This window comes from Bos indicus, chromosome 7, assembly GCF_029378745.1.
Source record: "Bos indicus isolate NIAB-ARS_2022 breed Sahiwal x Tharparkar chromosome 7, NIAB-ARS_B.indTharparkar_mat_pri_1.0, whole genome shotgun sequence".
Taxonomy (NCBI): domain Eukaryota; kingdom Metazoa; phylum Chordata; class Mammalia; order Artiodactyla; family Bovidae; genus Bos; species Bos indicus.
This window is the reverse complement of record NC_091766.1, coordinates 80,021,732-80,046,298: the sequence shown is the minus strand read 5'-3', so window position 1 is coordinate 80,046,298 and position 24,567 is coordinate 80,021,732. Positions and strand designations below refer to the sequence as shown.

Sequence of the window (24,567 nt, the reverse complement as noted above, 5' to 3'; positions counted from 1 at the left end):
ACGGCCCCTTAAAGGTGAGCCTGATGTAGCCACCCTGCTAGCTGCCAAATCCCATTAACTGTGTGTGCTAAGTAGCGCTCAGGTCTCCCTCTGTCTTCTCTGCTAGGGATTTTGTTTCTTGTTCGAATTACCCCCTCCTCCTATCCTGCCCCCATCTGATTTATCTTCCTCTGTACCCAAGGAAGCCTGAGAGGTCTTTCTAACACGACAAATCCCAACACGTCACTCTGCCAACCAAACCCTGGAGCAGCAGCACCCCCACCCTAGCAAAATATGCCCTTCATTCCCTTCCCATCCTAACCCTGACCAACTCACCCTGTCTCACAGTATAACACAGACCTTTCTCTCCAGCCACACTGAGTGAGTTTTCTGAAATGCCATTCCTTTTTTTGAGGGGGGGTGGGGGCAGAAACCTCTTTGCCTTTTCACAAGCGACGCTTTGATCACCCCTTGCTGATAATCTTTGCCTGGCTAATTCCTCCTGCTCTGTAGAAGTGATTCCAACTCTTCTGTGAAGCATCTCTCAGCCCTGAGCTGGAGGGCAGGGACCCTGCTATGTGGTCACCAAATCTCCTTTCATTTTCTTCTTAGGCTTGTATAAAGACACCATTTCCTAGGCTTCCTTGCAGTTAAGTTGAAGTCACCCCACTGTGTTCTCACCAGGGGGAATGGCAGTGATGCCTGCCACATCTAGCCATGTTCATTAAGCCCCCACTTTCAGGGCTTATCTGTGCCCATTTGTTAACCGATCATAGCTCATCCTCCCCCGACTGATACAGTGGCGTTCCCCCTTCTTGACATCCTGGCCTCGTTGACAGCTCACAACATCACGTGACTCGCACTTGCCACTCCACCTTCCTCCTCTACCTTCTCCCAACGGCTCCCCAGCAATTTCCAGGAGTTGCTTTTATTTCATTCACTAAACAATTTATGAATTGAATTAAAATAAATGAGATGCAAATAAATTCCAGGCTTTCTCCCTCATTTTCAAATTACATTTTCAGTCCACTCAACCTGTTATAATCTCATAGTGATTTTCATTTAAGAGAGCTAAATGGATATGTGATTATTGTTACAGGAACTAACACCAGACAATTAAATGTTGAGGTGTTGATAGATAAAGCTGTGTTTCGATTTGCATAAACATGATGCCAGCAAATCTAACCCTGGCAGAAATTCAGTTATAAGACTTGCGTGCCTAACTTCTGCTAATTACCACGAGTACCATTATTACGAGACTTTTAATATTCAGAGTTGGGATTATGGCCATTTTATTTGAGGGCTGCATTTATCTTTATTTCAAAAACTCAGTCAAAATGCATCACTGACTTATCAGAGAAAAGGCATGATTACTACTCCTAATCAACTTCTACAGTGCAGTGTATCAAAAATCAATTATACAGCCCTGAAATCCAGTCATTAAGGATTTAGTTACTAATCTCATTTCATTTTTGTCTTTAGGAAGATACTGCAGCTTGCAACTCTACAGATACCAGCAGAGGAAGAGAAACATGGGCGACTGCTGATAACCTAATGTGGAGAATTAAACTCCAAGTAAACAAAGGTAGAATCTTAACACGGAGTGGCCTGTTCTGCAGGGAGTCACCTGGGCTGGCTGGATTTCAAGCCAATAACACAGTAGCAGTTATGACCCAGGTTTTTTTGTGGGTGAGCCTTCTGAGCTCAGGAATTCCAAAGCATTTGTGAAGCCCTGCAGCATCACATTGTGTACCATCTTCCTTGTGAGTATCTCGATCTACAATGATGTTTTATCTGTTAGTTGGTTTACTGTCTGCTGCCTCACCTGCTGGCTGTAAGCTGTAAGAGGGCAGGGATCTTGTGCGGTATAGCTCCAGTGTGTCCACAGTGCCTGGCTCCTCGTTAGGTGTTCAATACATAGGTGTTGAATTTGACAAAGACTGAGATCCCAAAGATGTTCCCAGTGAGCATGAAGGTAAGAACCCGTCCCTCTTCACGCCATGTAAATGACCAGAGCAGGACCCAGGCTATCTGGATGACTGTTGATGGAATCAGGAGTTGTGAAGCCTATTGGCTAAGAATCCTAGCACGTGAGACAGAAAGAGAGAACTGGGGCTGAGTTCTGTCCTTGGCATTTTCAAACCATTGTACCCTGGAATTGGTTACTTAGCTCCCCAGAGCCCATGTTTTCTCATCTGAAAAATGGAAAGAATACCTACCTCCATTGGAAAGTAAGATAATATAAGCAAAGCATTTAATGTCGTGTTTGCATCATAAAAGTCCTCCATGAATGTTATATATTGGTTTTAAAAGCTGTAACTTGTGGTGAGTTACCTAGTCTGCGGAAGCTAGAGTTGGTTAAAACTTCTTGCTGCAGCTTGCTTGTTACTTCCTCTTAGGAAGCCTTCCCTGATGCCTGCAGGGTGGATAAGAGCTCCTCCTCGGTGATCCCACCAAGCCCTGGATGCTCCTCCAGCTTCTCGCTCAACCCACTGGATTATCCTGAGTTCATCTGTTCTACCAGACTGTCAACTCCTTGCGCCTAGAGAGTGTGTTATAAAACTTATTTAGCAAAGCACACAGTAGGGCATAGGCACCAGCTCATTTGTTAAGTTGGCCAAACAGTGAAAGGTGACAGAGAAAATGGCAAGTGTGAAAAGAACACCAAAGGGAATCTCTACTTTCAGCTGAAGGTAAATCCCCACCTTTCCCATCCTAGAAAATGCAGAACATTCTCCCTGAGACCTAAGTCCCCGAGGGATGCGACTCACGTGTTTCTTCCAGGGAAGAAAGGAGCCATGGAGGCTTGGGAGAGGGCCTCAGCTCCTGAGGAAAGGGGGTGTACCCTGCCACTTTGTGGGGACAAGTTGGGTGGGACGACTTACCCGGAGCTTCCTGCCAAAGATGGTAACTTTGCCTTTAATCTGTTCCTTTCTTAGGCGCCACTCAATGGAGTTGAGGCCATTCTCCATGGGCAGGGAGATATTGCAGCGCCCGATGGTGGGGGTGATGGTGCCCGCAAGCACGTGGGGCTCACTGTGGAAGCTCACGCCCATCCCATTGGCGTACATCACCCGCAGGGTCCCGTTGTTGCAGAGCTGGTAGCTGTTCCGCACTTGATCTGGAGAAATGGAAGTGGGGGCAGGGAGAGGGAAATAAATTATCCATGCTGCTAGTCATGAGAGAACGGAACCCCTATTTTTGTAGGTTTCCATGGTACTTTGCAGCTGTCAGTCTAAGGCTGCCTTCAATTAGCACACGTGCAATGTTAAGGTGAGTAGCAGAGATGCTACTGATCCGTGGAAAGAAAAACATTATTAATATGTGGCATTCTAGAAATAATTATGCTGTGATATTTTTCTTCTACTCACTGAAGACTATTAATAGTAGTACATTTAAAGATGTATCTTGCCTACACAATTCATGTCAATCAAATCCCTGATCTTTAACATATATATTTTAGCTGAAATGGAAAAAAATAAATGAAAACAGATTTAATTTTGTTTCCTTTCCCCTACCATCTAACCTGAGGCTGATGGTTTACCATGGGTCAGATCCACTGCAAATCAAGTCTAAGATTCTTCAAGAAGCAGCAGCCTTCCTGCCCCTCATCTCCTTGCTGCTGACTCTACCATGATGCCACCTCCACACGAGACAAATCTGAGGAGCCTCAAATAGCAAGAGAGAGACTGAGCCAGTGGGTGCTGATAATGTGTGTTTATCTGCCCAAATGGAATCTACACTCGTCCATCAGACTTCTGACCTTTTCCCTTATCAAAAAGTTCCAGGTAGGAAATGTGACTCTGAGACTCTTCTTATGGATAAGTTGCTTCCTGATTATTTGGGCAGAGTCCAGCTGGGCTGGCCTCCGAGATGCTAACTTTTGGGGGTAGCAAGCAAGTGGGGACCTGTCACTCCTGCGACTGCAGCCATCACGCAGAAAGACAAAAATCTACATCATTAATCATCTGGCAGAGAAGAAATAGAGTCATAGAAACAGGCTCTGTCATGGGATAATAGTCCAGAAATGTCACCATTTATCTGCCATGGGACACTTTTATCTTCTGACAACGGGCTAGCCCACCGACAGTCTATCTTAATTAAAAGAAAAATTAATCTGCACAATTCCTTTTCTTGCCAGGCCCCGTGCTTGTCCTGGAGTGTGCGTCATGTTGAACAGCAAGAGAAACTACAAGCTGGTCAGAGACCTTTACGGTCTGGGCAAGAGACTGCTAAAGGGCTCTGTGACTTGAGGACAACGGACTCATCACACAAATGTTTAGTAGACAGAATGAGACTAAAACCACCTTTGAGGAGGTAGCTGTGTTTGTTGGGTGAGTAGGGAGTGCTGGTGACAGAGAGGTGGGAATGGAAAAGGACATTCTCCTGCATCTGATTCAATCCTTTTCTATAACGTGGATGTCTTATAGAGTTAGTTTGCTATGGGCTAAAACTGCAAGCTGAGGGGTGCTAGGAAGTCCTCCCAGGCTTGGTAACTCACACCTGCCTCTGGCCTTGGCTGCGTCAAGGGTGAGGGTGTGGGTAGGATGGTGATGAGTGAGGGACTTACCTTGTACCACTGTGTAGGAGGCCTCCACCGAAGACAGGTTGGTAATGACGGTGACATCGTCATCACGGTTGGAGTTCTCAATGTCGATAGTGATGGACTTCTCCATTTCCCGGTGTAGGCTGGTCACCACCCCCGTGGGGCGTGTCACGTTGGTGAGGCGGCCCTCGTGGTCATAGCTGGAGAAGAGATACACTGATGAGAAGCAGTTCCTGGGGCTGAAGACTTCCTCAAAACTCAGAACCCCACAATGGATAGACTCATGGAGCTAGAAAAGGAGAGAGGGGGAAGGAGGGGTGGCCGGGTGGTGCAGCACGCCCACCTGCCCTGGGAAATGGTGATGCTTTCTACTACCCACCCATTTACCTAACAGCATACTAATTATGCTTTCCCAAGTTAGTGAGAACAGCTCCTTTATGCTCTTTAATTTGGGCTCCACAAAGTACAGGACTAATGAATGAACAAGAAAATCTGAATAGACCAATGAGGAGGAAGGAGACTGACTCATGAATCAAAGCCTCCCACCAAACAGAAGTCCAGGATCACCTGGCTGGCTTCCTGGTCAGTTCTACTGAATATGCAAAGAAGAATTAATACCAGTCCTTTTCAAACTCTTCCAAAAAATAAACAGGAAGGAATAACACCAAAGTCATTTTATAACGCTGGCATTACCCTGATACCAAAGCCATATACATGGACACTGCCAGAAAACAAAATTACAATTCAGTGTCTCTAAACATAAATGCAAGCATCCTCAACAAAATATTAGCAAATCAAATAATTCAACAGTACAGTAAGAGGCTCAGACACCATGATCAAGTGGGAGTTATTCTAGGGACTGCAAAGATGGTTCACATCAGCAAATCATTCCATGTGAAATACCATATTATCGTCTCAATAGATGCAGAAAAACATTGACAAAATTGACAAGAAAACCCTCAACGCAGTGGACATAGAGGGAACATGTCTCAAGATGAAAAGACAGACCATAGCTAACCTCAGACACAGTGGTAAAATCTGACCATTTTTACTCTAAGATCAGGAACAAGACAAAGAATGCCACTTTATTCAACATAATATTGGAAGTCTTATCCAGAGCAATTAGCCCAAGGAAAAAAGGTATTATTTGTAAATAACATATTCTATATATGTATATAAAACCCTAAAAACTTCACCCCAAAAAACTGTCAGAAATAAGTTCAGTAAAGTTGAAGGATACAAATATATAAAATCCATTGTGCTTCTATAAACTAAGTACCAGAAAGAAAATTTTAAAAACCATTTATAGTTATACCAAAGAAGAAAAAAATACCTAGGAATATATTTAACCAAGGAGGTAAAAAACCTGTACATTGAAAGTTATGACACTGATGTAAGAAATCAAAGAATATACAAATAAAAGATAGTATATGCTTATGGATTGGAATAAATAATATTGATAAATTATCCATGCTGTCCAAAGCAAGTTACTGTCTCAGTGCAATCTCTGTCAAAATTCTAACAGTATTCTTCATAGCAATAGAACAAATACCCTAAAATTTGTACAGAACCACGATCCCCAAATAGCCAAAGTGATCTTGAGAAATCACTGCTGCTGCTAAGTCGCTTCAGTCGTGTCCGACTCTCTGCAACCCCATAGACGGCAGCCCACCAGGCTCCCCCGTCCCTGGGATTCTCCAGGCAAGAAATCACTAGGGAACTGCAAATCAAAACCCACACATACATGGCCAGTTTATGACAGAGGAGCTGAGAACATACAGTGGGGGAAGAACAGTCTCTTCAGCGAGTGGTGTTGGGAAAGCTGGACAGTCACCTGAGAAGGAATGAAACACTGTCCTCTGCCACTCACGAAACTGACTCAAATGGAATGAAAACCTGAATATAAGACCTGAAACCACAAGTCCTAGAAGTAAATAGAGGCGCTAAGCTCCATGACATTAGTGTTGTGGTGTTTTGTTTTGTTTTTTGCACTTGACACAAAAGCAAAGGTCATAAAAGCACAAACCAACAAGTGGGATTATTTCAAACCAAAGAGCTTTTGCACAGCAAGGCAAACCATCCACAAAATACAGCAATGTACTGAGTGAGAGAGAATATTTGCAAATCTGACAAGAGAAAATATCCAAATATAGAAAGAATTTATACAACCCAATAGCCAAAAACATGAACAATTTGACTAACAAATGAGAGGATATACAGATGGGCCATCAGGTACATGAGAAGATGCTCAGCATCGTTAATCATTAGGGAACTGCAAATCAAAACCATACTGAAATATTGCCTCACAATAGTTAGAATGGCTCTTATGAAAAAACAACACAAACCATGTTGGTGGTGATCTGGAGGAAAGGGAACCTCCTACATGGTTGTTGAGAATGTAAATTGGTGCAATCACTATAGAAAACAGTATGGGGATTTTTCACAGAGTAGAATTATCCTGTGATCCAACGGCTCCACTTCTGGGTGGAATCTGAGGAGCACAAACACGCTAATTTGAAAATATTTATGCACTCATATTCACTGCAGCATTATGTACCACAGTCAAGATATGGATTAAGGGGTCCATCTGCAAGATGAATCAAAAAAAAAAGCTATGCTATAAACAGAACATTATTCAGCCATAAAAAGAATGAAATCATGCCATTTGTGACAACACACGTGGACTTTGAGGGCATGATGTTAAGTGAAATAATTCAGACAGAGAGACAAATCCCCTACATGTAGGTCTCAAAAACAAAAACAAAACCCCACAAAAAACCAAACCTATAGACACAGAGAACTGATTGGTGGTCGCTAGAAGTGAGGGGTAGATGAGGGGGGTCAAAAGGTACATCATTTCCAGTCTCCCAAGGCAATAGAAATAAAAAATAAACAAACGGGACCTAATCACACTCACAGGTTTTTGCACAGCAAAGGGAACCATAAACAAAACAACAGACCTACAGACTGGGAGAAATATTTGCAAACAATGTGACCAAGAAGGGCTTAATTAGCAAAATATACAAACAGCTCACACAACTCAGTCACAAAAAAGCAAACAACTCAATCAAAAAAATGGGCAGAGGACCTAAAAAGACATCTCTTCCAAGAAGACATACAGATGGCCAAGAGGCACATAAACAGATGCTCAACTTCGCTGATTGCTAGAGACATACAAATCAAAACCTACAATGGGAGTTTGGGTCAGAAGAACCACCAGCAAAAAGTCCACAAGTAAACACTGGGGAGGATGCGGAGAAAAGGGAAAGCTCCCGCACTGTTGTGGGAATATAAGTTGGTGCAGCCACTATGGAAAGCAGTATGGAAGTTCCTCAAAAAACTAAAAGGAGAGTCGCCGTATGATCTACAATCCCACTCCTGGGCATATACCTGGACAACATGCACCCCAGTGTTCCCAGCAGCACTGTTTACAACAACCGAGACATGGAGACAGCCTCAATATCCATCGACAGAGGAGCGAGAAAGACGTGGTACACACACACAATGGAATACTACTCAGCCAGCCAGGAAAAGAACGAACCAACGCCATCTGCAGCAACATCAGCGGACCTAGAGATTACCATACTAAGTGAAGTAAGCCAGAGGGAGAGAGACAAATGCCACACAGCACCACTCATGTGTGAAATCTAAAATACGACACAAATGGACTTATCCATGAAACAGAATCAGACTTACATACAGAGAGAATACACTCGTGGTTCCCAAGAGAAAGGCGGGCTTGGGGAGGGATGGATTGGGAGTTTGGGATTAGCACATGCAAACTGTTAGGGATACATTACAAGGTCCTATTGTATAGCACAGGGAACTATATTCAGTCTCCTATAATGAAGCATAATGGAAAAGAATATGAAAAAGAATTAACTGAATCACTTTGCTATACAGCAGAAATTAATGAAACATTGTAAACCAACTATGCGTGCATGCATGCTAAGGCGCTTCAGTCGTGGCCGACTCTGTGCGACCCCGTGGGCAGCAGCCCACCAGGCTCCTCTGTCCACAGGATTCTCTAGGCAAGAATACTGGAGTGGGTTGCCATTTCCATCTCCAGTAAATCAACTATACTTCAATAAAATAAACTTACAAAAGGTACAGATTTTCGGTTGTAAAATAAGTCATGGGGAAGTAATATATAGCATGGTAACTGTAATTAATAATACCGTATTACATATTTGAAAGTTGCTATTGCTGAGAGAGTAGAACCTGAAAGTTCTTATCATAAGAGGTTCTTGTAACTATATGGTGACATGTTAATTAAATGCATTGTGGTCATTTCACAACATATACAGAATCATTATGTTGTATCCCTGAAACTAATACAATGTTACACATTAATTTTACCTCAATAAATAAGAAAATAAAAAACAGTTCTAAGTGGTTTGATGTGGGGTGCTTAGTGGAGAACTCAGACAGTGTTCCAACTCTTGCTGCCAAGTAGGGACAGTGTGAGCAGTGTATTCCACGAGTCCCAGGCAATGATTTAATTCCAATCCACTATATTACCTGGACACCTACAGTGTGTAGATTGCTGTGCTTTGCTGTGAGAGAAACAGTAGGAACCGGAGCTTCTACTTTTGGGGAACAGAGAATTAAGGCTGAGACCAGAATCTCAGTGACCACCAGGAGAAAAGCAGGTTTTCTTTAACTTTCAAAGAAGATTCAGCTTTTGATACCCCTGGAGTAAATGTCTAAGATTCAGGTCTCTCTGCAAAGAAGCCTGGAGACACTGGCAAGGAGCTGTGAGTTCCAGTAATGGGGCCTCATGGCCACCCAGTGGAACCAGCTCTGCCTTCCTTGTCTCAGGTGGGGCTGGAGGCTGCATCTGACTCCTTCATTCAGCACCTACTCACTGAGTTCCTCGTAGGTGCCAGGCACTGTTCAAGGATCCGGGGACCCATCTAGGAACAAAATGGATGAAAATCCTTGACCTCGTGATGTGTGTAAACTAGATGCAGAGGGTCAAAATAAAGCTCACAATACAGAGTATGTCATGTGGTGGCAAGCGGTAAGGAGGAGAGAGAGAGAGAGCACGTGTAGAGCTGGTTGTCCTTTTCAGTAGCCCTGTGCCCTTCAGCGATAACAGACCGCTCGCGCCCATTCTGAGAACTTAGCAGACACAACAGCAGTCCAGAGGGCATTCCCATGTTGGCTTCATCCCTGCCCAGCTCTCCACGGGGCACTTCCCAACTCAAAGGGGAGCGGGGATAAAGGTAGCCCCTTAAAGGGACCCACTCCAGGCTCCTCGAGTAGCAATGCTGGCTGATTCTAGAAAGTAACTCTTGAACCCTGCTCCCTGGAATGTAACGTCCCTCCCTCCCTCAGAGCTGATATTCAGTCCTTCCTCTGTTGCTTTGTTGGGAGGAGTTGATCAGGACTAGAATAGCCCTTTATATTACTTTATTTTAGTTTATATTTAGTAATGCTAAAAGTATTTAAAATTAAATATTACAGTACTAAAGTATTATTTTATATTATATAATAAATGTATTTTATATACTATATAAATATATTTTATTAAAATTTTAATAAATACTTTATATATATATATAGGCTACGTTGCTTCAGTCATGGCTGACTTTTTGTGACCCCATGGACGGCAGCCCACCAGGCTCTTCTGTCCATGGGATTTCCCAGGCAAGAATACTGGAGTGGGTTCCCATTTCTTCCTCCAGCGGATCTTCCTGACCCAGGGATCCAAGCTGTGTCTCTTATGTTTCTTGCATTGGCAGGCGCATTCTTGACCGCTAGCACCACCCGGGAAGACTCCCCCCTTCTGGAGGGCCGGTCCTCTGGGCCCCAGGTCTGGTAAGGCAGGCTCTGCCCTGGCAGGAGAGAGAGTGGCAGGAGTACAGGGGGTGAGGAGAGAGCAGGATGAATTCAAAGTGGAGTATTGGTCCAGTGGCTAAGACTCCATGCTTCCAATTCAGGGGGCTGGGATTAGACCCCCAGTCCAGAAACTAGATCCCATGTGCCGCACCTAAGAGATCCTGAGTGCTGCAACTCAGACCCAGGGTAGCCAAGTAAATAAATGTTTTAAAAAGTTTTCAAAGTGAAATATTATGTAGAGATCAGATGGGAAAACTACATGCTTTAATTCTGACTCTTTAAACTGAATCCAGGCGTCTGTGGGGTTTTGTTCATGACTTTGTTGACTCCTTTCTCTAAAGTTTTCACTAAGGTGACCATCTCAACAGGAAGTCGAATTTGTGTCTGACTATTACACAACCAATTTGCTGACAATGTGTGAAAAAAAAAATACCACTAAACAGAAGCTACCATCTTTTTTAGGAGGCTAAGAAAACCATATGCATTGAACTCCTACAATGGAGAATGTATGATCTTTTGCCGACTTTATGGAAGAAAAGCAACTCTTCATATCAAGAGAGAAAAAAATTCTCTCTTCTGTGTAACTTCTGAACAATCATGAGGGGGAAAAAAAGTGACCATGTTTTCATTTAGTTCGGCGCCCCTTCTGGAAACTACTCTTCTACTTAAGAGTTCCTGTCTCAGGATGCACCTCAGCCTGAACTCTGTCACTCCAGCCTCTTATACCTGGCCCACTTCAGACTGGCCTCCTGAGAGTGACACCAATTCTCTCTGAAATGTGTTGGATCTTCAGGTGCAAGTGAGAAGAGAAGTTGAGAATCTAAGAGGCATCTGGATTACAGCGCAGCTTTAGCTTAACTTTGTGTGAGAGCCAAAGATGACACTCAGATGGCACCTCCAGGGACAGAGTCACCTGGTAAAGTGTGGTCCAGTCCCAGTGCCCTGAAGGATGTCAGGCTGCTTCGGAAGTCTGAGAAAGACAGCTTTGCCCAAAGGAAGATGGCAATGCAACCTACTTCCAGCAGATGGCAGAAGCTTCCTTTACATTCTCTTAAAGCCTTTGGAATGCAAACAGAAAGTGAACATGCCTGAATTTAAGACTGATCATCAACGAAGTCTTCTGTTCTTTCTCCTGTCCTTTCCTTCCGTGACAACACCTGGCCAACATACTAAATTCTCAGCTAGCAGCATCACACAGACAGAAAGCAATGACTCCAAATTACACAGTGGTTAACCAGATCCTTCACCATCAAGGACAGCCAGATCCTTACCCATGCCATCCCTGTCTCAGCCAGCCAAGGAGCAACCTTAGCAATCATGCCTTAGCAACCTCCTCCCACTGGCATCCCACTGGTTAATACCTGGAGCAGCAGGCAGGTGACCAAGAACTGCCTGCAGGAGTGAGGGAAAAGAGCTTTTTGGTAAAACAAACAGCAGGACTATCAAGTATGAGATAATTGTTAGGGGAAATATGACCAGCTCTCACATCTTTTAATATACCTAGCACTTTATCTGTATTGATCTGCTTCTGCTAAAGAGGAAATTCAGAGTTTATCTACCTGTCTGTGCAATCAAGTGTGTTGCTGGACCTATCGGCAAATTACAGGAGCCCCACCAGGACCATGCCTTTTAGTTTCTAATTTCCGCACCCACGGCAAACATGAATAATCAGCAGAGTTAATCAACACTTGATCTCTCAGGCGCTGTGCGTTTCCAATATCCTGAAACTGGAACGGCAAGCAGACAACAGGAATTCCCAACTCTTGTAGGGAGGACGTTCGATATCAGACACCCAATAATGCAAATCACTTACGAGTCAGGCAGAGGGGACAGGACTACCCCGAAGCATTAAAGTCAGGAAGACAACATGACTAAATGATTCTAAAAGCCACACCAACACTTGATCCTGATGCCAGCGAGGGTAGTAGGGAAAGTGCTCTGAGGAACTACTTTACAAGTCGACTTACTCATAGAATGTTGTCCATCCTGTTTCATCACTCTTGGTGGCTAGGAGGCCAGTGTTCCCATCATAGGTCATGAGGCCAAGCTCCAAGTTCTGCGTGGACACGACTTTGAGACCTCCGTTGGTGCCCACTGTGAGGGTGATGATCTGGTTGTCGGGCATGAGCAGATGGCGGGGCGTGCCACTGCTGTCCCGACGGATCTTCAGGGAATTTCCGTTGTTGTCAATCAGCTCAGTGACATCATTGTCAGCACTGTACGTGAAGTTGTACAAGTACTCCCCCGTCACCAGGCTCACGGTGTACTGGTGGATACCCTCGGCGTTGAAGACGTACAACTCCTGTTCCCCAGGGGAGGCAGCCTCATACTGGTTAAAAGCATTCAGAACGGGCTTGTTCTTGCTGACTGCCCTGATCCGAATATTCCCAAGGTCCGCGATGTAGATGGTACCGTCAGGAGCTACAGCTAAGGATGATGGGGAATTCAAGATGGCGTCAGTCGCGTAGGCATCGTCTCCTGAGTAGCAGTTGCAATTGACATCGTTTTTGCAGTCACAGTCAGAGGCTGCGCCTGCTAACAGGCAGATCTCCCCATTGGTTGTTACCTGGCGTAGTCGGTTAATCTTCTTCTCATCCGTCTCGGTGATGTAGAGGACCCCAGTGTGAGAGATGGCAATGGCGCTGGCTGACTCCAGGGCAGAGTGAATGGCTAGTTTGCTAAGCGAGTAGTCAATGCCAGGAACCTGGCAGTGCATGGGGCGTCCCGCGATGATGCTGACTTGATGGTTCTCGGTGATGCGAAGGATGACGTTGTTCTCCAGAACATACAGGGAGTTGTCCATGGGGTTGACAGCAAGATCTGTTGGCCACTCCAGGCGAACCTACGGATGATACAGCACCAAATTCAAGGACAGCCTCTAACATGCTCAGTGTTTACCTGCGCCAGGGCACTTCTATTGATTTTATGCAACTGGGGGAAAAATACTTTTTTTTTTTCCCCCTAACACAGTGTAGAAGTGCCCATCATGGGACCACTTGCTCACTGTCCATGCTGGGCATGATGGAGAAGAGACTGTGGAACAGATATCTTCTGTGGCATCACCTGCTGGGGCTAGAGTAGGTCACCAGTTCTACCCACAATGCTCTTTGCAGCCCCAGATGATTGGGCCAGGGTTGGATTCACCACGCATAGTTGGACAGGTAGTTCAGAGCTCAAGGGCTACTGTAATGTAGTCCAGGCTCTGCTCACCAAGCCATGGGCCTGAGGAGGCTATGTTCACTTAGAGGAGGCAGCTTGATCTAATTCACAGCAAGGAACCATGCAGTCTAGAAGGGGTCCCTGCCCCAAGGGCAGCCAATGCACAGGCTGGCCAGTGAACTACAACCTGCCTGTTTGCCTGAAAAAGTAAACTGCGTAAAACACTTCCCTTCTCTGCAGAATCGGAAATGGAAACCTTAGGAATCAGTTGTCAGTTAGTTGAGGAATTTGAGCTGGAAGTAATTAGGTTGACTGAGGGTTTTGGAAAAGACCCTTTTGGAAGAGTAAGCACAGACTCAGGTTGAGGGCCCTTATATTCAAGTCCCATTTCTGTAAATCAACTATACTTCAATAAAGTTGTTTTAAGTATACAGTCCTTTTACTCCTGTTGTACATTTGAGTGAACCTCTGTTCTCTGCTAATGTAAGAGCCCAGACTAAAAGACTATCACTTGGGGGAATATCACAGAGGGATCTGCTCAGTTACAACTTCACAAAGTAAAGGTTTATGTAGTGAGGGTGCAATTGCTTCAGATTAACAGGGAAGTTCTGATTGACATGTAGTACCGTATGGTATGTTCTCAAACCCACGATAATGATGGAGAAGAGAGGTAATTACACAGTAACGCCTACCCTATAATCTGCCACGGCTGGAGCATGTCACCAGCTCCACGCTTCTGAGCAGAATTCCCCTCTCCCTTTCTCCTATTTCTCTCTCATGCCTGTCTCACATGTCCCATTCCATCTTGCTGTCCAGTTCATTTCAAACCTTCTGCAGACAAACCTGGGATCTGTATCTCCTCCCACTCTACTTCTAACACAACGAGAACCCAGGTGAGAAGTTCAGACTCAGAATCAGGTGTGGCACAGTGATGGGAAATGAGAGGAGAGAGAGAATCCCACCTGGGCCACATCCATGCTGGAGTCACAGCTCAGGGGCCGGACAGCGGTGAGGTCGTTGGAGCCCAGCAAGGTGGAGATGATTCCATTCTGGTCGACCTTGCGGATCATGGTGGCGTCGACAAAGTACATGAGCCCATTCTTGTCAACTGCAATACCTGAGTGGGACAAACAGCAGGAGTGTGTCTCTTGGCAAGGGACAGAGCTGCTGGGGCGGTGGTGGTAGTGGGGATGCCCTGCTAGGCATTATTTTCTTGGATGAGGAACCTGACTGGACAGCACACTCAAGAGTCGTTTAAGGCGACACCCTTTCTCCCGAGCGCTGTGCTACGATCTGGTTAATTCCTGGGGTATTGGCTATTTCACCATGCAAGTGAAGAAAGAACCTTGGGCTGCAAATGAACCAAGGCTGCGAATGAATGAATGGGGAGATCATTTTGCATCTGCTCTTTTTTAGAAAAGAGCTATTTCCCAAGGTCACTGCTTGAAAAATTATTGGTAGTAAATTACTGGAATACCCTTCACAACTGATTGCCACCTAAGGTTGAGAAACAGTGACTCTTGCAGTCACAAACTCCTAATTCAAAATATATCCTCCAGGAAGTATTCCCAGTTAAGCCGTGACTCCAGTCGGCACATTGCTATTCTGGGGGAATGCTGGTTCTAGCACTCCCTTGGTAAGAGGCAGACAGCAGCTTTATTTCTTCTGCATTTTCACCCCAGTGCCCAAGCCCAAGGCTCCCCGTCTTTAATCTTCACTGCTGTGTGCTTTCAGCTTAGCTAAAAATGCTAACAAGGATCAGACCTTTCAGTGATGGTCCTTAACCTTCAGCATCTTTAGTCCTTTTCAAATAGAGATCCCTCAGAGCCAAGAACCCCTCCTTGCCAATCCCAGTCCCTTGGAACTTATACTGATTCTTAATTGCTACCATTATGGGGCATTTGCAAAATGTCAGGTACTGTTTGGACTTTATATACACTGCTATCTAACAGGAACAGCTGGGAGTGGTTGAAGGCTCCCCGCACTGGGCTCTGTTCTGTCTCCAGCCCACACAGCTGGCCTTCGGGCTCACACAGCAGACATTTCCTTCTGACTCTCTATGACTCGCAGCAGTCAGCAATCTCTAGGGGCAAGCGACTGCACTTTCCATTTGTAGCCTATGTGGGAGATGAAGTTTACTTCAGATAAAGAAATACTTCTTCTTAAACAACACTCACCCACCCACCAAAGCCATCTATCAGAGTTAAATGATTCTAGGAGAAGCTGGGTTTGGGACTGCTGGGGCTGAGTTCACTTTGAGCATGAAGGGAGCCGGGTGTTCGGGGAGCTCTCTCTGGGGTGGGGCTTTGTTGCTGGGCCTTTACCTCGCGGGCTCATCAGGGTGGCATCCACAGCCTTGCCTCCGTCCCCGCAGCGGGCTTCGTCAAAGGGCAAGCACTGCTCGCCTGTCCCCGCCACGACTTCCGAGTTCCCGGCCAGGTCTTTGGCTCCACTCAGAGACTTGACTCGGTAGATCCGCCGACTGTTGGTGTCAGACACGAAGAGCGAGCCGGACACGGGGTCCACCGCCAGGTAGTACTTGTGTGCCGGGTTGTTGCTTCAGGAGGAGAAGCACAAAGAGGAGTGAGACGGCGCCACGCACTGGCCTCCTGGGTCAGGGAGATGACAAACATCCCAGCGAGACTCCAACCGCCTCTGGTGTCTACTGGGTTGGCCAAAAAGGTCGCTGGGTTTTTCCATGAGATGATATGGAAACACCTGACCCAATTTTTGGCCCAACCCAATACTTTAGTGAACTGGAAAGAATCTAATCTAGTAAGTTAGTGTTCTAACATATCATGGCTCTGAGCTATTTCTGCTTGGGCTTAAGCTCCTCATGCTATCAGAGAATTCATCACTTCCCATCATGCTAAAATACCACTGCTTCATTTAGCCAGTGTGAAAAATCCCACTCTGATCCTGCTTTTGTGTTTGTGTTTTGTGGGCACTGGTCTTCTTTACTTCCCCTGTGGGTTTACTCTGTTCTCAAGTGGGATTGAGGAACACTTCCATGAGACAATGTCCTTTTCTAATCTATGCTCCCTCAGTGACTCCAAGGTACTAGCCCATGAAGACTGGGGTAACCTTGAGTCTTCCTAACTTTGTGATGGGCAGCTCCCCGCAGCCATCTCAAGTCCTCAACCTCAGATCTTCTCTACTGTTTCTCAGTGTGGACACGAACAAAATTGGTATTTTGTGTGACAACCTGTGATATCTTGCTGATGATCATGTTCAGAATCTAAATTATAAAGGAAGGAGATGTAGTTTTCAAATATTGGGTAACAGTGAGATCTGGGGGTTTCCCTGGTGGCTCAGTGGTAAAGAATCCACCTGCAATGCAGGAGATGTGGGTTCGATCCCTGGGCGGGGAAGATGCCCCAGAAAAGGGAATGGCAACCCAGTCCAATATTCTTGCCTGGGAAATCCCATGGTCAGAGGAGTTGGCGGGCTACAGTCCATAGAGTTACAAGAGCTGGACACGACTAAGCAACTAAACTACCACCAACCAATAGTGAGGTCACAGGTGTGCCCCAGAAGCTGCCAGGACCCTAAGTCACACTGGGAGAGAAGTACCTCAGTGTGGAGGTGATGTATCAGAAGAGCGTGAAGCCTCAGAGACCTGGATCTCTTTCTCTGCTGTGCGTTCAGCTCTCCTATGGGTAAGATCTGTAAACTTGGCTCAGAACTAAGACTTAGGAAACTCTAAACTCAACTTGAACTCAGCCGGGGGACCTTAAGGAAGACTTTTGGCCACAGTGGGTCCTAGATTCCTTACTGGGGGTAATGAAGAAGTTGAATCAGAGTATCACTCATGTCCCTTTTGACTCAAGCCCTACATTTTTGTCCCTCTCTAGGGTGTCTAGTGTGGAGGTTGCAACAGAATGGGTCCCCGTGCTATTCCCACACGGGTTATTAGCATCACTGTCCCTAGGATACAGGTGGCAGATGTCTCTCTGTCTTAGGTTTTGGTGCCACAGGTCTAAATGAGCACAGGTCATTTTTTTTTCCTAGTCATTTTGCGTCTGTAGTTTGGAATGATGGGAAGAGAGGAGCTGGAAAAGGTGAGGCAAAGATGAGGGCGATGAAGGTGTTGGATACATCTGTCCTGTAGACAATAGCTGGTAAATTACTAATTAAAACACCACCACTTGGGTTCTTTGCTGATTTAAGTAAGAAAAGAACTAGAAAGCTCTTTTAAGGAACAGTTTATGCATCGATATCATCTTAATTCCAGCTTCTCCTCAGGTGGCTGTTAAGACCCATAACTGAACCAGAAGTCAAGGGCTTTCTAAAATTCCAGCCTAGATGATGAGTCTGAGAGAGTAGGCTACCTGGAGTCCTTGCCTTCCTTCATTATTCCTTTTATTTATTATTTATTTTTGGCTATTAAGTCTTAAGAGACTATCTATACAGGCAAAACAAATAAGAGCAGAAAGGGAAAAACTCATGCAGGTTTTTAATTAGATGATGTTACTTTGTTACTGGCCTTGGAGGAGCTGGTGCCATCCTCAGAAGAACAGGGCATTGCACGTTTGTGCCTATCTTAGGAACAGGATAATTAATTCTGGACTTCCTAGGGAGCCCAATTCAAGGAGGCTTTTCAAAGTTTCTGGCAGAAGAGCAGCCAGTTGAGGGTATGGGGTCAGTTCCTACTGGGAGCCCATTCTTCCCCCAAGGTCTCATACTCATTCCAATCGAGATGCTTACAGAGGAGCTCAGGTAGATGGGCAACCATGCTTTCACACTGGGGCTATGCTGAAGGTCAAATGGAGTATGGAAATTTGAGGGGGTGTCCTTCCAGAGTGTTGCTGCTTTTTAAAAAATTTGGACCAATTGGGGTGTCTATAACTAGCCAATTTTGGCAGTGCCTGAGATGGAGAGGCAGAGGACTTCTACGTATGGCTTTTACACTGACTTTGATGATCTTATACAACTTAACTCTACTCTGCCTGTGTGTCTGCTCAGTCACTCAGTCATGTCCGACTCTTTGCAACCCTATGGACTGTAGCCGGCCAGGCTCCTCTGTCCATGGGATTTCCCAGGCAAGAATACTGGACTGGGTTGCCATTTCCTCCTCTAGGGGATCTTCCCAACCCAGGGATCGAACCTGCATCTTCTGCATCTCCTGCATTGGCAGGAGGATTCTTTACCACTGAGCCACCTGGGAAGTCCCACTCTTGATTTTGACCTAACATGATGCAGAACCTTCTGCCAACATTTCATTTCAAGGAGTGAGGAGAAGAATTCCCTCGAGTATTAAAATGCACTTTTTCTTCTCCTCTTCCAAGTAAAAATAAGGTCACTTTTCTGATGTTTTAGTGCAACCCGAAGTTTTCCTAACTTTGAACAGGAAGCTCCTCAGAGCACTATGCATGTAGATATGAACTGTACCAGTTCGGTTTTAAGTGATAACCTCAGAGTGGCTGAATGACAAAGGGTATTTAGACAAAAAGTACTTGGTCCACACCCTTCATACTACTTAAAAGTGACTGAATTTTATGAAAATTCCCAGTGCATCTGACTGTTGGATTCATTTTGACCAGCAGATTGGCAATTAACTTGTTTTTTTTAAGTGACCATACATTCAGGGGAAAAAAATCATTAATGAGTTGAAAATGAGTTTTTGACCCGTTTCCAGTTCATTAAAGCTTTTGTGAACCCAGTCCAGCATTTACAAAAGCCAGAAGTTTGCCTCAACTGTTTAGCCCAATTATGGACCGCAATGAGCAGTCGGGGTAAAAGTTCGCTGAGGGTTCATTATCTCACACTTGCATCTTCCGGAAATTCTAATTACTGTCAGCTTATTTGGTTCTTTTTTTGACTGCATTTCATAATTGCTAAAGCTTATCATATCCACAACACACAATTAGCACATAAAAAAGTTACTATATTTGGCATATAAAAATATACAACATTCCACAAGAAAGCACAAAAACAAAACGGAAACACAAGGAAGCAAACGAACCATATCAAATTATATGGGAACGAGTTCTTCATCTTACCTATGTTTAAACTCTTTATTTCTTTATAGAAAGAAAACAGAAGGAAAAAGAACAAACAGTTAGCGGAAGAATTGATGATAAAGCAAACATAACATTTTCGTTTCTTGTATAAAGGGCCCCCCTCAAAGGCAGTCTTTTTCTTTTTTGCTTCCCTTCTAGCTGACAGCTCCTAGTACAATTACAGAAATGAGTCCTCTACATACAAGTAAGTTCCCTTCCAAGAGCTTGTTTGTAAGTCCGATTTGTTTAGTAAAGTCCAACAAAGTTAGTCTTGGTACCCAACTAACAGTTGGTATAGAGTACTGTACTGTAATAGGTTTCTAATACTGTTTGCACAACTGAGCATAAAAAACAAACACAAAAAATGAAGAAACCATTCTTAATGTTACAGTACAGTACCTTGAAAAGTACAGTCGTTCAACAGCTGGTCTACAGGGACTGGCATTAAGTGAGCAGGCAAGAAGAGTTTGGAAGAAGGGAGAAGGGAGAAGAGGTGGGAGACAGCAGAGCTGAAGGATCATTAGCAGTAGGAGATGGAGGGCAAGCTGCAAGTTCACGTATGCCTTAGGTGAACGGACCAGGGTACAGTGTGCATCTTTGAAAGTTTGCAACTTGAAGGTTCATATGTAGGACACTTACTGTATTTGGGAAGCTCCTCTAGTTTTAGATTCTTCCCAGCCACTGGAAAATCGAGACAAGACTGCTTAAATTCTCTGACCGGCAGTGTGGCTTTATGTGACTCAGGTGAAACAGCCTAATGCAGGGATGGCACACAGGTGACCTCTTGGGTGCCGACACCTATCCACTGGTACTGGCTGCTGGGAGGGCAGGAGGGGAGGAATCTGAAGCCACATTCAAGCCCATCTAAAGTCATTTGGGATATCTGCCTTGGGTGTGGGAGGGAGCCTGGTGACACCCGTGTCACCTACTTGCCACTGGTGCATCACAGAACCAGGGAGAGAGGGACTCTGCCCCCGGGAGAGAGCCCCTGCCCCAGACAACTGCATTTGCCAAACACTGTTGAGACCCTGAGCGTCTCAACTATTTCCTCACCCTGCTCCATGTCTCCTCCCCATCTGACATGCATGTGTGTGGCCCCTGCCTAACATGCACTCTTCCTTACAGGTAACACTCATCAATGAAACGCACAGGTGATGCCATCCTCTCATAATCAGAGCCAAAGATTCCAGTGATCATTCTTTTTCAGAAAGCTAGTGAAAGTTTTGCTTCTTTTTTCTTTTAAAAGTGAAAACATGGGGACTTTCCAGTGGCTAAGACTCCAAGCTCCTAATGCCGAGGGCTCGAGTTCCATCCCTGGTCAGGGAACTAGATCCCACATGCCTCAACTAAAGATAACCACATGCCACAGTGAAGATAGAAGATCCCACCTGCCATAACCAAGACCTGGTACAGCCAAGTTAAAAAAAAAAATTCTTAAAAAAAAAAGAATGAAAATACATGTCAAGTTCAACAGAAAAGGAGCTGAATCTTAACAGCATTAAGGAGAAGAGGAGAGAGACTACGGCCTCAAATAGAGAAGTACTCCCCATTTCTGAGGTTTCCTGGCCACTGTGGAAGGAACCCCTGACCTCTCTTTCCCTTCCAGCTAAGGGAGGGGGCTTCAGGGAAGGAAAGAAGAAGGTTGACTGCCCTGATTCCTGTCTGGGTGCAGCTCAGGCCTTTGCCAGGGGCCATCATTAGTGGTGGGTTTGCACAGAGATTACATTTTTATATTTTATTCCAACATGTTAGTTTTTGCAAAAAAAAAAAAAAGTTAATTAAATGATGCTGATAACTCTTGAGCTCTGACTGACATAGTGCAATTTAAGATTCATTCTGCAAAGCCTGGTGTGTCAGGGTGGCAGCCGGGAATTCTCGCATCTATTTTATATTGCTTAATGAAAGTGAAATGTTATCTGCCACCAGTGGTAGTCATATTTGGCTCTTAATTATTACAATATCAATTCCACTTTTTTAAAGTTAAGATTTTGTGAAAAGACTGGTTGGGATTTGGGTCTGTAGACCTGACCTACTTCTTTGCTAAGAACATCTGCTTTAAGTTGATTAATATAATATCTATGTTGGGGGAAGGAGAAGGCAGTGGGGACTCAGTCACTGAGACTGCAGGGTCCGAATGATCATATGGATCTGAGTTTTGGACAAAGGCTGAGATTACGGCTGTTCCAGTCCAGGGCCATTAGCAAAGTGGGTGTTTAGGACCAACAAACCCAAATAACAGCACCATTGAGTCAATCTCCGTACATGTGTGTAGGTGCCCTACTTACAAGGGATAGGCCTAGTCTTTGGGTCCACGGCCTCAGGACACCAACCCTTTGAGGGAAGGGTTGTCTCTGATTCAAGAATTGAGATGGATTGGTTCTCCACACTGTGGAGTTTCAATGACTCCCCTGCAAAGTCTTCAGGGTCTCTCCAAGCCTTCTCTGCTTGTCTCAGGGATCTCTCCGTAGGCTGTCTTGTAATTTATGTGTGTGTGCTTATCTTCCTTGATTCATCAGCAACGGAAGTGAGTGAGTATATCTGGACATGACTGACTTATCTCTGTGTGGCTGATTCTTAGTAGAGAGCCCTGGAGAAAGGCAGGGCTGGAAAAACGGGTTCTTGAGTAGAGGAAGGAAGCAACGGGCTGCTTCCCTTCATGCTGGAAGACCTGCCTTGGATGAGGTCCAGTCCCTCGTGTCCTGCTGAGAATCACAAAGCTGCCATCGGTGGACGCTGGAGTCTTTCTATTCCAATTCTATCGCTCTGTGGCATAGAACAGGGTGGATGTGGGCTGGCCAGAGTTTTTGTTTATGTGTATTCTTTAAAAAATTGAGTTGGGATACATTTAGTTTAGTTTAGGGGGATGTGCTTCTGTGGCTCATACATAGTCCTTCACTATCTTTCAGATGACAGTGGTATTCATGGCTTTAAGGAATGCTCCTGCCCTGTTATACCAACTCACCTAACATCATTACAGGAACTAGAATGTCCAGTGGAGAAGTCATATATCATGGAAGTGCAATGGTTAGTTAACAACAAACTTTAGGTTATTTGTCTGGATTTTGTTATGTCTGCACTAATTGCCTAATTCTAATTCTAATTCTAATTCTGCACTAATTGCCAGCTTTTCTAAATTTGTCATTTGTTTTGGGTTCTTTTCTTATTTTAAATGGTAGACACTTTCATTCTAAAACTGCATGAAGATTCAGACCCCATGAAACCTGGATCTGTCCTTGGTAAAAAGAGCTTTGAAAACAGTGCCAAGAACTGTCTACAATGTTGTGGCAATATTGTTGTCACCGTTACTCTGGGTAGGTGCTGTGTTATATTTTGCTTTCTGATCTCCATGTTTATACACTGTCTACACAGAGAAAGCATTTTCCCTCTGGCTATAATCTCATTCTTCTCCCTAACTTTCTATGTTGGCATTAAGCAGGCTCTGTTGGAGGTGAACTCTCAGGCAAAGCTGGCCTTTGGTGAAGCCTCCTTTGAATTTCTGCTGCCCTTACCCACTGGCCTAGGTTTCTGCACTCTGGCATCTCTTCCCTTTCCAGCACTCACACACCTGGGCAGGACAATCCCGTCCCCTAAACATCTTCCCTAGGGCAGTGGTGCTGCTGACCCCCCACCACCAGCATCCTCAGAATCTCAGCATGGGGAAGTGTTTTAGTTGGAAAAAAGCACAGCTCATATCACAGTATAATCTAATAATGGGAAAAAGAAAAAAAGCTTAGAACTGCAAACATGAAGGAAAGTGTGAGATTCTTATGTTTATGGAAAGGGGCCAAGTCAAGAAAAGGCAGAGAGACACTGTCCCATCCGTTATCATTTCCTGCCTCATACTGGGGTTCAGGTCCAGAGATATTCTCAAACAGGGAAGACAGGAAAGCTTGTTTGTTGATAGAACTTCACCCCAAGATGTGAGTGACTGACAGATATACTCTACTCCACAGGGCTTGGGTTTTCTAAGAACCACCTGCAGAGGATAATTGTTGTAAGAAGGGAAATGGGCTCCCAGAGGTAGGTTATCAGGCTTTTTGGGGATGTGGGTATTGAAAATGTCTTGAATGCTGGTGGAATTAGAGCAGGCAGGTGATAACTGGTTTACATAAGAAGAAGGCTTCTTCCAGCATCAGTTCTTCAAGTGTGTAGAGCTCTGCCCCTACATGTTTGGGATAGGCAAAGGAAGAAGTGAGGGAGAAGGAGAGTGAACACTGAAATAAAATTAGGGTTTGGAGGCTCAGCTCTGGGACGGGCACCAACTCCCAAAATTGGCTAATTCGGCTGCCAACTCACAATGGAGAAAAGACAGAAGCACGACAGGTCTCTCCCCATCCCCCCCTCCCTTTGCTGGTTACTGTTTTGAAGAGAGGGGATTGACAGCCCTTTGTTTTCAGGTATGTGGTGGGAAGCAAAGAAGAATCAAACCAGTGTTCTTGTTAAAGCTTAACTTCTAATCGTCTGGATACCTGGCTGATGAAATAAGAGCAAGTCTAAAGGTGGTTACAAAGGGAAAAAAAAAAAAAAATCACACAGCTGTCAAGGGAAATTGACAGTTACCCTCCCTCCAGCTGTCTTCAATGTTACCACGTGGGCCCTTAACTTGTGCCATTGATGTTGTGGCCCCTGCAACTTGAGAGATGTGGAATCAGGGACAAACTCCAACCAAAGGGAGGATGCTGGGCTTTATCCACTTTAACTCAAGGAGCACGTCTCGAGCCCCTCCTGTGGGCCAGGCACCTCTCTGGGCATCAAGGGGCAAAGATGTCAAAGGTGCTGGCTCTATAGATGTTCACACCCCAGGGCCCTGCGGACTTGCAGAAATAGCTGAAAAACATGACAGTCCCATGGTGTCACGTGTGTGCAAAATGAGAGTTAAATGGCTCAGGGGAGGGAGAGAATTTTTTCTGCTGGGGAGACCAGGCTTCACGGAAGAGGCGGCCTTCAAACTCCACCTCTAAAGGGGGACCTGATGCCGGAGATGAGGCGGAGAAGGTATTTTAAGTGGAGCAAGCAGCACGAGTCAAGGCGTGGAGG

The 24,567-nt window shown here is 45.0% G+C and overlaps 1 protein-coding gene across 4 annotated transcripts in view; it reads right to left on the bottom strand.

Moving 5' to 3' along the window:
• LOC109561123 (teneurin-2) overlaps nt 1-24,567 on the bottom strand; it is a 765,441-nt gene that overhangs the window by 51,430 nt on the left and 689,444 nt on the right. For all 4 annotated transcript variants that reach the window (XM_070793964.1, XM_070793965.1, XM_070793967.1 and 1 more), the window contains 6 exons: nt 19,531-19,551; nt 15,853-16,085; nt 14,491-14,645; nt 12,337-13,211; nt 4,550-4,725; nt 2,865-3,100 (listed from right to left, as the gene is read on the bottom strand). In XM_070793964.1, coding sequence (XP_070650065.1) covers nt 2,865-3,100; nt 4,550-4,725; nt 12,337-13,211; nt 14,491-14,645; nt 15,853-16,085; nt 19,531-19,551 — 1,696 coding nt within the window. The remainder of the gene's footprint in view (nt 1-2,864; nt 3,101-4,549; nt 4,726-12,336; nt 13,212-14,490; nt 14,646-15,852; nt 16,086-19,530; nt 19,552-24,567) is intronic.